The sequence below is a fragment of the Anas platyrhynchos genome, chromosome 2 (genome assembly GCF_047663525.1).
Source record: "Anas platyrhynchos isolate ZD024472 breed Pekin duck chromosome 2, IASCAAS_PekinDuck_T2T, whole genome shotgun sequence".
NCBI lineage: Eukaryota > Metazoa > Chordata > Aves > Anseriformes > Anatidae > Anas > Anas platyrhynchos.
The window spans coordinates 93,464,223-93,478,431 of record NC_092588.1 but is presented as its reverse complement, the minus strand read 5'-3'; the positions used below and the strand labels follow the sequence as shown (position 1 = coordinate 93,478,431).

General features: G+C 41.8%; 1 protein-coding gene and 1 long non-coding RNA gene across 6 annotated transcripts in view; one reads left to right on the top strand and one right to left on the bottom strand.

The window, feature by feature from the left end:
* The window catches only part of UBP1 (upstream binding protein 1), a 53,027-nt gene that overhangs the window by 28,185 nt on the left and 10,633 nt on the right, over positions 1-14,209 (bottom strand). For 3 of the 5 annotated variants that reach the window (XM_038174527.2, XM_038174528.2, XM_038174529.2), the window contains exon 3: positions 78-229. In XM_038174527.2, coding sequence (XP_038030455.1) covers positions 78-229 — 152 coding nt within the window. Of the gene's footprint in view, positions 1-77; positions 230-9,743; positions 10,295-14,209 lie in introns of those variants that run through there. The other 2 variants (XM_027451526.3, XM_027451528.3) reach the window with 2 other exon arrangements.
* LOC140001531 (uncharacterized) lies at positions 10,424-12,985 on the top strand. Its single transcript, XR_011806802.1, has 3 exons — positions 10,424-10,904; positions 12,500-12,558; positions 12,831-12,985. It is a non-coding gene; the product is annotated as an uncharacterized lncRNA (long non-coding RNA).

Below are 14,209 nucleotides of genomic sequence, written 5' to 3'. Positions count from 1 at the left end.
TGAAACAAATCTAGTTTTAAGATTTGTATCATAAGCTGCTTTCACCGTAGCTATTCCTGCAACATATGCATACCAACCTTGATTCAAGTATGTAAGAGTTTCATCATATAATTTTACTGCTGGAGATGTCGCAGCACACATAACGTACTGGAAGGGTGGATGTTTGGTCTCATTTTCTGGAGGAAGGCTGGAATCCTCCTGTTTGAAAATAGGCAGTGCCAAAACATCACTGAAAAGAAAAAAGAAATAACTCTGTGAGACCATTGGCCCTGCTTTGCCTGAAGTTAAAAAAAAAAAAAAAGTGACTTACCTTCTTCTAATGTTTTAGGTTAGAATACATAAACGACGCTCTATGATCTAAGTAGACAATAAATACAGTTGTGCTGAGCCTCTGAAAGATTTATCTTTAGTTCCTGTCTCCACTGTAAAAAAGTTTATTTCTAACTTTTCACCTGTCTATACATGCAAGCTTGCCTGATGTACACATAGTTGAGAGCAATGCATGTACTTTCTCCTTTGAAATATTTTCCCTGAAGTAAATTATACTGAAAATTCTTCTCCCTATTTCATATAATTTTATTTAATGTATGACACTGAATATTTTTTCAATCTTAGTTGTTAGTACATCTTATCATGCTGAGAATGATTAAGCAGATTCACAAAACATAAGTTACAGAGAGTATACACCAAGATCTGCTTCACTTACTTCAGAAAATGAGACCAGCAAAACTTTCAATCTGCAAACTTTCTGAGGTTACAAGAGCAATCCAGGCTGCTGTTTTGTCTTCCTTGTAAACAGTAAAATATCAAAAATAAAACCTCAGACATTAGTGCGTTCTACTCCATGACAGTGTTCTAGCTTGTAATTTTTGTTCATGATGAAATTCGTATATGCAGCTCCGTTAACTCTTCTCTGAAAATTAGTTTCTAAATTGAAGTAAGATTTCTCACGCAACCTCACTTGCTCAGTTTTAATCTAAAGGTACTTTTTCTGTTTACTTCCTTTCCATTTATCACAGTCAGAGATAAAACAAACTCAGGTTGTTTTATAGGAAGGGAATTCTGCAATTGCTCTCGATTTTCAACTCATACCTGGAGACTCAGAAAGTATCAGTATAATAATTTTAAGAAGTGAAATTCCAGCCAATACATTTGTATCAAAGACGACTACAGTATAGTCTTGGTCTTAATAAATACGAGGTATTAGAAGTGCAGCTGGGGCACCCCAACATTTCTTTCAGAGCACATGCCACATGCAGTGAGGTAAAGCCCAGCCACATCATATACCACTACCCTGGGATCTGGAAGAAGCTACACTGACCTGAAAGAGGAAACACTTCTGAATGGTGAACAAGTCTAAGAAGTTTGTATCTTGTACAGGCTTCACTTTCTCTCCCAAAAGTAATAACTAGAATTAAAAGAAAAAAAAAAAAAAAAAAAGACATCCTCATGGGTTCCTTTCCACTAGGAGGGAACCACAGGAGATGCTACAAACAAGCATGAAGGCAGGAAGCTGTCCCAAAAGCACAAGAGCCCTGCTGGACCATACCATAGCCACTGGTGATGCCAGGTTCCCAGACTGGAACCCTGAAGAGGCTATATTTCTTAACTAGCAATAAAGGAGGATAAGAAACACCCATATAATAGAACTCTCCTATATGTATACAGAGAGTATAATATATAAAAGAAAAGAATCTGTTTATATAGACAAAAGTAGCCACACATACAGAGGTAGGACAGAAAACTTCACTACTACTTGAGGATGACTAAGAACCACCCAGGTGCTTCAGGCCTTCTTGCCAGTCAGCAGGGCAGCCCAATGCAAGAGGGAGCACTGCGACAGACCATTCCTCCTCAGAGAGAAGCGATGTCCCAAGACAGGACTTGGGACAGCCTTAGGAGGCTTTGCCTGTGACACACTTCATCAGCACACAGAACACTGGTTGATGTTTTTAAGAGGAACTCTAAAACTGAAAGAACATGGCAACAAATACAATGTTTAAAATATACACAGAAGAGTAGAAGTGCAATAAAGCAGATACGCAAAGCACCTCACCAAATAAATAACCCTTAGTCCTTTACTACTTTCTGCAGTACTTGCTTTCACGGAACATGCAAAATTAAAAGTCTCATCTACTTATGAAAAATATCTTTCAAGCCTTCATTTTCCACCTAAGGTTTACCGACAGAAATACATCTGGTCTATCTTAAAATGTGTGTAGTGGTTAATGAAGTTGTTAAATTAACAACTTAAGGCACTTGAAGCCAACAAAAAAGACAAATTTAGTCAACTTTAAACCTGCTTTGTCTAATACACACAAAGTGGTAATGACTAACTGGGCTACTGCAGGGGAAAGAACATATCCAGCTCCTCAACCCTACAATTTAGCCGTAGAGAGCACAATGCACATTCTTAAAAGCCACCATTCCAAAAAAAAAAAAAAAAAAAAAAAAAGCTCCAGAAGGCAAATATAATATTTGCCTTGTGCATTCTAAGAATCTTCACGGATTTTCCCACATAAAACCACATATTTTTCTGATAAAAGAAACAGTCTTCTAGGTACCAGTACATTCCAAATAAAAAGAGGAACCATTGCAATTCAAAACTGTTTCTTAGAAATCTTTACTTGAACATCATTTAATTAACATTTAAGGTTTGTTCATGCAAAGAATTGCATGGCAGTGTCACTTAAATGTGTTCCCATCTGAAAACAGAAAAAACCTGCAGGCAATTAAAGAGAGTCAGTAAGGTATTCATAAAGTATTTCAAATTGAGGTTTTAGATGTGTCAGCGATAAATAAACACGTGCTGATTTCAAACCATTAATTCCTCTTAACAAAAGTACTGAGAAATCTTTCTGACCTTCAGCAGTGAAGCTGCTACGGAACAACTGCTCTGTCTACCCTTCAGTCACAGTTTTATGGTACCCAAATGTGACCAGCTCTGTTCCATACCCAGGAGCCTATGGTTCACCAGTTCAGGGTTTTTTGGGCAAAACTAGCACAACGAATTCCTGCTGCATAGCGTGCACCCTCCCCACCCTTTCCCCTCAAAATATTCTGCAGGGCTTTTACGTAGGGATCTCTGTCAGTTCATAGCACAGCCCAACACACAGCTACACAACCGAGGCTAGAAGAAACAAGGTGATAAAAATCTTGGTGTGGAGAACCCCCTGTCCTATCCTGTGTGACTTTGAGGGCAGGCACAATGGGTTAAGTCCATTTCCCTCCTCATGTTTAGTAACAGGAGCAATGAAATCAGCTAATGTCTATGCTAACCTGGGAAATCATCGTAAGCACGCAGCACTGAGAAACACTGGAACACAAACTGCATGGCTCCCAGCTCTTAAAGGCCAAAAAACCTTGCTGCTTATCCTTACGGTAACTCACATAGGGACCATCTAAATTTCATTGTGACAAATGTTTTCTACAACAAGAATTCATTGCGCACTTGAAGAATTGATGTCAAGCACACTCACAATTAAGAGTAGGATACCACGTGAAAGCATTCTTTCCTCCCCCAAAACAGAAACAATCTTCATTACACAACAAAAGTATGCTGTAAACACATCTGCAACACCCAGTTTAACTATCTGTGCTACAGAAGTGCGTAAATGAACGACTTTAGAAGAGTAGCAGGAAGGCATACAATAGCAAGCAAGGTGCAGGTTACAACTTGAACCCCAGCATCCAGTTAGATGGAGCACATGTGTTAAGCTACCCTATTTTAAATAGCCTACATGAGTGAAGTCCAGAAAGACAACAAAAATTACGAGTTAACTCCTTCCCATGTTTGTGAAATGTCTTCTTCAACCACAAGATCACCTTTCTTCCAAATTCAAACCCCTCTTCAGAGCACTTTCTCTGAAGCATTAAGAAAAGAACTTGCCTACTGATAACATGGTCATAAAATAAATGAAGAACCTCCTGTCCTTACAAAACCAGGAACTGGCATGTCATCAAAATTCAAAGTGACACTCCATCAATCATTGCCTTACCTGCCCTTCTGGGTTGTATACTTCTGGGTGTGAGAGTACTCAACCATCCAAGAACACGCAGGTCTTTTGAAACTTTAAACCATGGTTTACAAGGGCAAATACCTTGGGAAAAATGCTTCTTGAACAGGATTTGAATTGAAGTTAGGATTTGGAATTATACTCTACACTGTTAAGGTGTTGGAACAACCAATAGGAAAACGCAAAGAGCTGATACTTCCTAACACTTTCCCTGTGTCCACATAAGCAAGCTCAACACGAGATGAGACCACCAGAAGGAGCTGCTGGAAAACAGCCTTCTCTGAAGTAATGCAAGATGAACTAGAAAACAGATGTATATGTAATGCCAAGCCTGGGAATCCCACAAACCATCCTAATGCGAACTGGTTAAAGGCCTCAATTTATGGCAGGCCTGGCAAAAGAAAAACACACACGCCAAAATTCCACCGCCAAAACCTCCATATTCCTAAACTCATGACAGGACCAAGGAAAAGGTGTAAGAATAGCATTTGCTTACAGTCACAAATCTTTGGTTCTCCATCCACTCCTCCAACACAGGGAGTCAGGCAACTGTCATATAGGGATTGCTAAACTGGAATAATCCAAAAAGCCTAAGTGATGGTAAACCTGCTGCCCTGTTCTCCATCCCACATCATGGGAGGTGTACACAGAATACAGCTATGTAAGTCCTCCTTGACCTTTGGAAATGTATTCACGCATCTAATTGGGGAGGGGGATCAATGCCAGTGATGTCAAACATGAGGTTTACCTTTCAACATGGCCACTGAACTAAGTGCAACCATGCTTTATGCGTGGTAAGAAAGGCAGGAGGTTTGGGGATTTTCCTTTTCCCCAAATGCCTATTTCCAGACAGGTATTTACATACTTGTGTCTGCACATACGATCTGGCTCCAAATCCAACCAGCGCATGGAATTTTATTTTACAGAGTCCACAGGTCAGTAAAACTTACTTTTTCTGCAGTGGAATACATTAAAGTAGTCGAGACTAGTAAAAAGGTAGCTTTTACATTTATTATGCAGAAATAATGCTTACATTTGAGAAAAATAAAAACCCTTTTCAAGTTACCTTAAGTTATCCTTTTTAAAAAGGAATATATAACCCATGGCAGAGTCTCAGAAGAGTGGGTGGTGTTAAGGAAAGCAAAAACAGTCATCCTGTCAGAAAATAACAGCAGCCACAAGGAAAACAGGGCCTGAATGACATAACTCCATTTTTTATATTTTTTTGCACAATGACATCAAATGACATTAAAGACAGTAACTGTTGTGACCCAGTCTTGTTAAACATAAGTCAAGAAAAGGATGTCAGGGACCCCAAAATTGTAAGATGAAGACAATACCTTCTCTTCTTCACTTGACAGCAAAACCAGGAGCTGTAAGACAATGGTTCCCTGAATGCTGGGCAGGCAGCCTTAACAGTTGCTTTAGCGCCTTAACAGTTGCTTTAGCTTCAGCTTTGGAGGACAGCTGATGCACAAAGTTGCCGTACCACTGAAGCCCACAGGCAGCTCTCCACAGCACAGTGAGACAAGAAGACCAACTGCAGTAGGGTTTCCTTCTTTCCAGCCAAAGCCATAGCCGGCTCAAGTCTCCAAAGACATGCCAAGCTTTCAGAGGAAGCAGTAAAGTCACACAGACCTGACTCTCCAAAAATGGAGGACTGTCTGTATTTTAAAATGTATTAACCTTTTGTATGAGAGTTATCTTCTTTTATTTCACTTAATAAGCTTTGGTTTTTAATCCAGAAATATATACCAGAATAGCTACTTCTGAAAATAATCAGCTTCCCCAAGGACAGGCCTTAATTTCAACATTAGAAATACCACTGGAACTGCAAGCACTTAAAGAAAGCCATATACTAAGCTTCCAGATTGTACATGAAAATTAATTCACAAATACTAAGGTACTTGTCCTCATATGAATATTCATTTAACTTCATTCATTCATTAATAAAATCATTAATTATACAAAATACGGAATTTTGCTAGAGAAAAGGCAATGTAGCTCCTCGAAGTTACCTTGTCAGTGAAACAGCTTGCATTTTTAATAGCTCATACCAAAAATGAGCGGTCCCCAAAATTACATAATTCTTTCTGCATTATGAAGATACTGTCTTTGGTCATGCATATTATGCCAGATCTGTAAGAAATCACTGTCAGAGTCCTAATTCTATACATCAGCATCATTATCAACCTGAGTTAACAGCAATACTCAAAACTCATTGAGGTTAAAGTGAGTGCACCCTCAGTAAGTTTGTATATAACACCAAGTTAGGTGCGTGTGTCGATCTGCTTGAGGGTAGGAAAGCTCTGCAGGAGGATCTGGATAGGCTGCACCGATGGGCTGAGGTCAACTGCATGAAGTTCAACAAGGCCAAGTGCCGGGTCCTGCACCTGGGGCACAATAACCCCAAGCAGAGCTACAGGCTGGGAGATGAGTGGTTGGAAAGCTGCCTGGCAGAGAAGGACCTGGGAGTGATGGTTGATAGTTGGCTGAACATGAGCCAGCAGTGTGCTCAGGTGGCCAAGAAGGCCAACAGCATCCTGGCTTGTATCAGAAACAGTGTGACCAGCAGGGCTGGGGAGGTGATCGTCCCCCTGTACTTGGCTCTGGTGAGGCCGCACCTCGAGTACTATGTTCAGTTTTGGGCCCCTCACTACAAGAAAGACACTGAGGTGCTTGAGCGGGTCCAGAGAAGGGCGACAAAGCTGGTGAGGGGTCTGGAGAACAAGTCCTACGAGGAGCGGCTGAGGGAGCTGGGCTTGTTCAGCCTGGAGAAAAGGAGGCTCAGGGGCGACCTTATTGCTCTCTACAGATACCTTAAAGGAGGCTGTAGTGAGGTGGGGGTCGGTCTGTTCTCCCATCTGCCTGGTGACAGGACGAGGGAGAATGGGCTTAAGTTGCACCAGGGGAGTTTTAGGTTAGATGTTAGGAAGAACTTCTTTACTGAAAGGGTTGTTAGACACTGGAACAGGCTGCCCAGGGACGTGGTGGAGTCACCATCCCTGGAAGTCTTTAAAAGACGTTTAGATGTAGAGCTTAGGGATATGGTTTAGTTGGGACTGTCAGTGTTAGGTCAGAGGTTGGACTCGATGATCTTGAGGTCTCTTCCAACCTAGAAATTCTGTGATTCTACTATAGTTCTATGTAGGTTTTTTTTGTTGTTGTTGTTTGTTTGTTTGTTTTTTGGGAGTGGGGGGTACTTGATACATCTGACAATAACTATTCTAATTTGCACTGAAATTCCTGTTTACAGGCAGTTTCTCATTGCCTGAAAAGATGTTATAAGAGAAAGCAGAAAAACTGGGTTTCAAGATTGTAAAGAAATGCTGAGTACTGTTTAAAGATGAATCTTCAGAGGAATTTGGTCCTGTCAGCTTCCTTTACAGAAATCTGCAATTACTGATCAATGGACATGAGCAGTTTTCTCAGTATGGAAAAAAAAACCAACAAAACAGGAATAACATCAAATATTCTACCTCAGGACACAGCTGTCAACTCAAGGAAACATCAGCTATATTACATACACCCTAAATACGTTAAGGGGTCACATGCTCCTTAAAAAATGCTTTAAGTGCTCCTTAAAAAATGCTGGGCCATATAGCTATGGGACCTCTCAGTATTCTTAGGAAAACACTTTTCTATCACATTTTAGCAAGTGACAAGTAATTAGTTTCCACTGGCACCCAGAACAGCAGCAGAGGAGTATCTTCACTCTCCATGTTATGCCACTCCTCTTAGTTTCCCAGCCTGCCATCACCACCAAGTAAACAGGCCATGATTTCCCTTAAGTAGAACTATATACAGCACATAAAGTAACTAATTCACTTGCTGAAATCACTTCGAGTCCAGCAAACACTAATTGCAATCAATTAGGTCACCCCTTTAATTATGCATTCAAAGATTGAAGTTGCCATGTTAGTACACGTTCCCAGAACACTTGCACGCGCCTTGTCAAAAATTCAAAGTGTGCAATGTCAAGTTTAATGCCAATTTACAGCTTTGCTTACCCAACATTGTTTTTTTGTGAGCTACTTCTAAGTGCTAGAACTCTTCTTGTGGTAATGCAAAGTATCCAAATGGGAAAGTACAATCAACTAAAATAAAATAATAATAATAATAAAGCTTAGGACTGCTGCCCACTGTGAAAAGTATGATATAAACAATCTATACAACAACAAAGATTAAAATGTTCAAAGTTTCTTGAAACTGAACAGTGTGCATCACTGGGGGGAGAAATGCAGTCTACAAACAGAAAGGGAAGTCTTTAATAAGCCTTCCCATTCAAAACTAAGAATTTCTACTCTAAAACATCCTAGAAAGAACTGGACCACGGTAAAGAATAAAGCATGCTTCTCAAACACAAGAGTATGAATTATCAAATACTGTTTGCATGAGGAAAAGATAAACCAGAAGCCAAATGTTCAAAGCATCCAGCCACTCGCCATGCAGCCTGCAAAACCCAGCCAGCACACCACTTTGTGGGATGAACGTTCACTTGAGAAAGAGAAATGAGACAGAAGTAAAATAATAGTCCAGATGAGCTGAATATAAAATCATGAATATCCTCACTAAAGGAGATAAATCACTTTGTTCTCTGAATTGACAAATTCTCAAGGGTATTTTCAATTAAGAATATGCTTATATATCTCAAGCAGGCCTACTGAGTTCACAATCCCAAAAGCTAGGAAAATTAGTCCTCGCTTCTGTTCAAGTGAAACCCCGATTTATAACTTAAAACAAGCATCTTGCAGATACAGCACTTCACCTGAGAAGCATTTCCTTAAAACATACCTGCTAGCTGCAGCTCATGGTGGCCTTCAAGATTCAGGAAATCCAGAGAGAAAACACACCTTCCATACGGCCGCGAAAACTATTAACTGCCAGCATTTTACATATCTCTATTAGAGACTAAGCAATCACTAAACACTGAGCAACTGTCAAAAGACCATAGAGTAAAACAATTCCCACAAATCGTAAATCTCAAAAGTAGTTTCTCTCTTTGCACTAAGAAGTCACTTAAGAATCTAAACGCTTTGCCTGTAACTGAGGTAAAACATACTTATTTCTAAGTACAGTTTTATCTTAACTTTGAAAAAGCACACCCAAAGACTATTTAAACACTTTTATTGCAAAAGCTGGAAAACAATTGAGAGGTGAAAATACTGTCAAGGTGATTAAGAACAGAAAGAGCTACATTGTGGGAAAAAAAGAAAAACAAAAACAACAAAAAAAAAACCATGAAAGGAGGCCGCTAAAGACCCATTCTATACATAAATATTGAGAGTGATGAAAGTACAATTGCATTACTACCGTACTAACAAGCACAGTATTTGCTTGTTCATGAAATAACTTTCTAAAGACACCTGACAGAAAATGGCTACTGTTTGTTATGAACCGGGTTGTGTTTGTTAGGTGCAGGAGGACAATTTTCTAGTACAGGAGGTCCAGGCGGGCAGGTGCAGTTAGGAAGGATGCCGCGTGCAGGCGGCAGGCAGGCTGACAGCACACCGGGGAAGCCCCAGCAGAGGCCCTGGGCTGCAGAAGGAGCACACCAGAGCCTCCCTTCACCATGTGCCCGCTCGCCGGGGAGCGAAAAATAAAACAAAATTAAAAAAAAAATGCAGAATTAGGGAGGGGACCGGAAGGGCCGCCACAGGGCGGGCGAAGCGGGAGAGGGGCGGGCGGCACGGCACGGCACGGCACCCCTCCCCTCCCTTGCCGTACCTCATGCTGTAGGCGCCGGCTCCCAGCTCCTGCCCGATGCCGGAGAGGCTGGCGTCGAAGTCGTGCACCAGCCCGGACTCGATCGCCTCGTCCATCTTCAGCACCCACGCCATCTTCCGCCGCCCCGCGGGAGGGGCCGGACGGGGAGGGGCCGCCGGGGCACGGCGGGAGAGGGAAGGGAAAAGAGGGGACGCGGGAAGGGGGGACCCGCAACTGGCAGCGGCAGCGCCGGGGGACGGGGCTCAGCCCCTAGGGGGCCCCGTCAGCATCCCCGGAGGGGCTGGGGGGCCGCCGGCCGCCACCGCTTCTTCCTCCTCCTCCTCCTCCTCCGCCTCGCCGCCGCTCGCCGCCGCTCGAGCCCCGAGCCAGCTGAGCGGCGCCTCGCGCCGCATCATTCAGCGGGCAGGGAGAAGGAGGCGGCGGCGGCGGGGAGGCCCCCGCTCTGCTGCTGCTGCTGCTGCCGCTGCCGCCGCCCGACCAGGAACGGCTGCCCCCGCGCCGCCCCCTGCCTGCTCTTCCTCCACCTCACGCTGCGCCCGCCGCTCACGACAACATGGCGGCCGCCGCCGCCAGGGAACGGCCTCACCTCCCCTCCGCCCGGCACCGCCCACTGACCGGCTCTCGGCCAATCGGAAGAGGGAGGAGAGGGGAGAAGGGCGGTGCAGCCAACCCTAGGGGAGGTTTCCCGGGGGGCGGGGCTTCGGATGCGAAGCTCCGCCCTCCATGTTGCGCGGAGAGAGGCACGCTGGGAGAGTGCTGCTGAAGGCGGAAAGGGGAGCGGGCAGGAAGTGGCGACAGGGCGGCCGTTACCTTGAGGGGCTGGCCGCGCCCGCGGGGCTGCGTGAGGCTGTTAGCGCAGTGCTTGCAACGTGCGCGCTGCCAAGCGTTGGCTTTTGGTTACCCTCGGGCCTTTGACTTGGTTCACGGCCCGTATCCTTGGACTTAAGTCCCGTTTGTAGGTTTCCAGATGCAGTAAGAGGCTGTTTTTCTCTCTTTTAACAGGCTGAAACAAATTAAAGCCTAGTGTGTTGAAGTAGCATTGAATTTCCCTTTCTGTAATATAAATCTATTTTGTAAAAATAAAATATCTTTATTTTATGCTTCTTTTCTAATTAGTTTATATTCTCCAAGGAGATAGTCCAAGAGACAGCTAAGCTATAGGTAAATAATTACAGTTATATTGCCTAGCAGTTAGAGAATACAAGGAGGGATGCAAGGAACAACAGGACAGGCTAGTGGGTTATACTTTAATCATGTTCCCTCTGATCCTAAAATACTTGGTCCAATGAAGGGTGCTAATAGGGTGAATAACCTGTAACTTAATCCTAACCCATAACTAGATCCTCTACAAAAAAAAAAAAAAAAAACAAAAAAACATATTTTAATCATTCAGGGGATTATATAGTTAATGTTATGAGACATTTCATTCAAATGATTCACCTAGTAAGCAAAGTATAGAAAATTTTAGACTATAAATTACATTTTGATCACATAGGAACATGCTGCAAGTAAAATTGCTTTTTTTTTTTTTTTTCAAAAGCTACAAGATAGGGAGGCCCTAATTTCACTAGAAATAAAATGTTAGCTGTTATTCAAAATATTTATATGACAGCCTCAAAGATAAAGAGAAACGTGCAGTCCATTATTTATGCTTTCTAAAGAGATCAGTAACTTAAGACTAACCTACCAGTTTCTGCAGAGAATTACCTCAAAGAAAGCTGTAGCAGCATGGGTGTCAGTCTCTTTTCCCAAGTGCCAAGCAATAAGGTAAATGGAAATGGCCTCAAGTTGTGCCAGCGGAGGCTGAGGTTGGATATTTGGAAATTTTTATTTACGGAAAGGGTTGTGAGGCATTGGAACAGGCTACCCAGGGAAGTGGTTGAGTCACCATCCCTGGAGGTCTTCAAGAACTGTGGGACATGGTTTAGTGGTGGACTTGGCAGCGCTGGGTTAAAGGTTAGACTTGATGATATTAGAGATCTTTTCTAACCTAAATGATTCCCTGATTCTATGAAAATGGTACTGGTATTTTTGCTGCTGTAATTGATTTAAGTGTTCCCTGCCTGCCTCTGGGTAGATAAACAGTTTGTCTCCACGTAAGACGGACATTCAAAAAAGGTACATTTATGAGAAAGGCACAAGCGGGTGCCCAAGTCTCTAACATAGGCAATAACTATCAAGCTACTACAGCTTTTAGTCAGAATTGAAAATACTGAAAATATTGCTGGCAAAATACCTCTCTTAAGCCTGGCAAAAATTAAGCAATTATTTCTGTGATGGATTTATTTTATTTATTTCTGAAGATGGGTAACAGGCCAAAAATAGCATTACTAATTCCAGTGACTGTTAAATTACCAAACTGGTAGTTGCTATTCAGCATGCAACAGTCGTGGTACAAGTTAGCTTAAATTCCTATCACTGAAGAATTAGACTTTTAATTGAGACCTCAAACCTTACCTTAGGCAGACATTTATAGACATAACATGGGCTGTAAAATCAAAGGTGGCATACATAACACCAAAGCCTACTTTTCTAAGTGATACATAAGATATTGGGAGTTTGCAGAAAAGTAAGAGCAGTGAACTTTCTGCTTCTGACGGTTAGAGATAAGTTAAGAGCAGAATCCAAGACCAGATAAACCAGATCCAGTTTGACTTATGCATAGCAAAAGTGGTTTATCTACTTACATTACATAGTAATGTAATTAAGCTACATAGTCGTTATAAGACATAAATTTATATTATTTTTTTTAATAGGTGTTGGTTTCTTCTGACACAAATTCCAATCTCTACTGCAGATAACGTGAGCAGATACAGTAAGACCCATTCTCTTGCAGTTCAGCCTTCAAAAGTTTGCCCATAATAAGCCAACTGAGTGTTAATATTTCTGTTATCCTTTGTTATTTGAGGATGTAAAGTAACTTGTTCGATTAAATGATGGTTATTGTAATGCAAACATTATTTTCTTTAGCATTATGTCTATCCCTGGATTATTTACAAGTTTTCACTGGAGGTTTTCAGTCTATGTTTGTGGGTTTTGTTGCTTTTAAAGTACAGGCCTTTGATGTGTTTGATTTCTTTGGGGAAGGTTCCTGGCTCAGTCCCTTTCTCAGATCATCTGCTGAGGATCAACCATGCATACAAGCACCACTTCCCAGCCAGATCTAACTAACTCCAGCGTACAGAGTTGTACCTACAGTGCAAATCAGCTCAGGTACCCAATTTAAATCTCTGTGTAATTACCATGCAGCCTTCTCAGCTTTTGGCAAAACAATTTAAAATATCTTTAGATGGATAGCAAGTACAAACAAAAACCTCAAAAACATCTTTTCTATTCATTTCACTTTAACTAGCTAACTAGTCTTGTGATTTTTTAACGCCTACAGTTGACATTCTGCATATTGTAGTATGAATGGTAGGTGCTTCCATAGCTTTTTCTTAATCCTAATCTTTCTGTTACTCTTCCCATAATTTCACTTTCAGAATAATTTCTTCCAAAACATTTATATTGGCCTTATACTGAGGGTAAGGAGAGTTCAAGATATCTTTAAATCCAAGCAAATAAAGAAAACAGATGCCTATTGCCAAAGTAAAATTACTCTTTTTCTTCATAAGCAATAATCAGTCCTGACTGGGAAAATTAAGTTGTGACATAAAATCCCTATTCTGCAACTCAAGCAATATAAACCCCATGTGGAGTCTCACAAGTTAGGCACCTGAACATTTTTTGAGGATTAGATTGCAGAATTTGTGCCTTACTCATAAACATATGCTCATCAGTAAGGCTGAGAGCAGAGGTTGTGGAACGGAAGACTCTGTATACCTTATAAAATAATATTTTTTTCCTCCTGATTCCTTCCCAAGCTTTGCCTGCATAAACATCATTCAAACCTTTTGCCATGCCTAGTGAAATGGTCTAAAACAAGACTTAAGCATTCTGAGATCTCAAATTGCTTATGTAACCCTTCAAGCAAGTTAAATCCAGAAGCCTGACTTCTCATTAATGATATTCCGTGTGGCCTTCCCATTCCATTTCTACACATCCCTATCACCATTTCAGCAGGACTTGTGACTTCAGAGCAAATCTCTTTCTTAACACAAATGAGCTTCCTCAAAAAACTCTTCCAACTATATTCCCAGGAAGGGCTTGATAGGAAGATACCCTGAGCCCACACCCACCAATTGTACTTGAAGAACTGATATAACAGAGGGTAGGCGCATACAGTAGGAGCCTGGTTACGCAAATATATCTGTGTAGATGTGTCTCAAGAATGGTTTTATTACTGGGATGTGGGAGAAGGCAGAAGGGGGAAGAAGGGATCCTGATATGTCCCTTTCTTTATCTGCTCTCCACTAATACTGACCAGCATGCTCAGCTCAAGTCAATTGCAGTTTCTGAGTAAACTTTACTGATGTCCAGATGTGGGACTGCAGCATGGCAGAGGATGTGATGGAACCAAACAACTT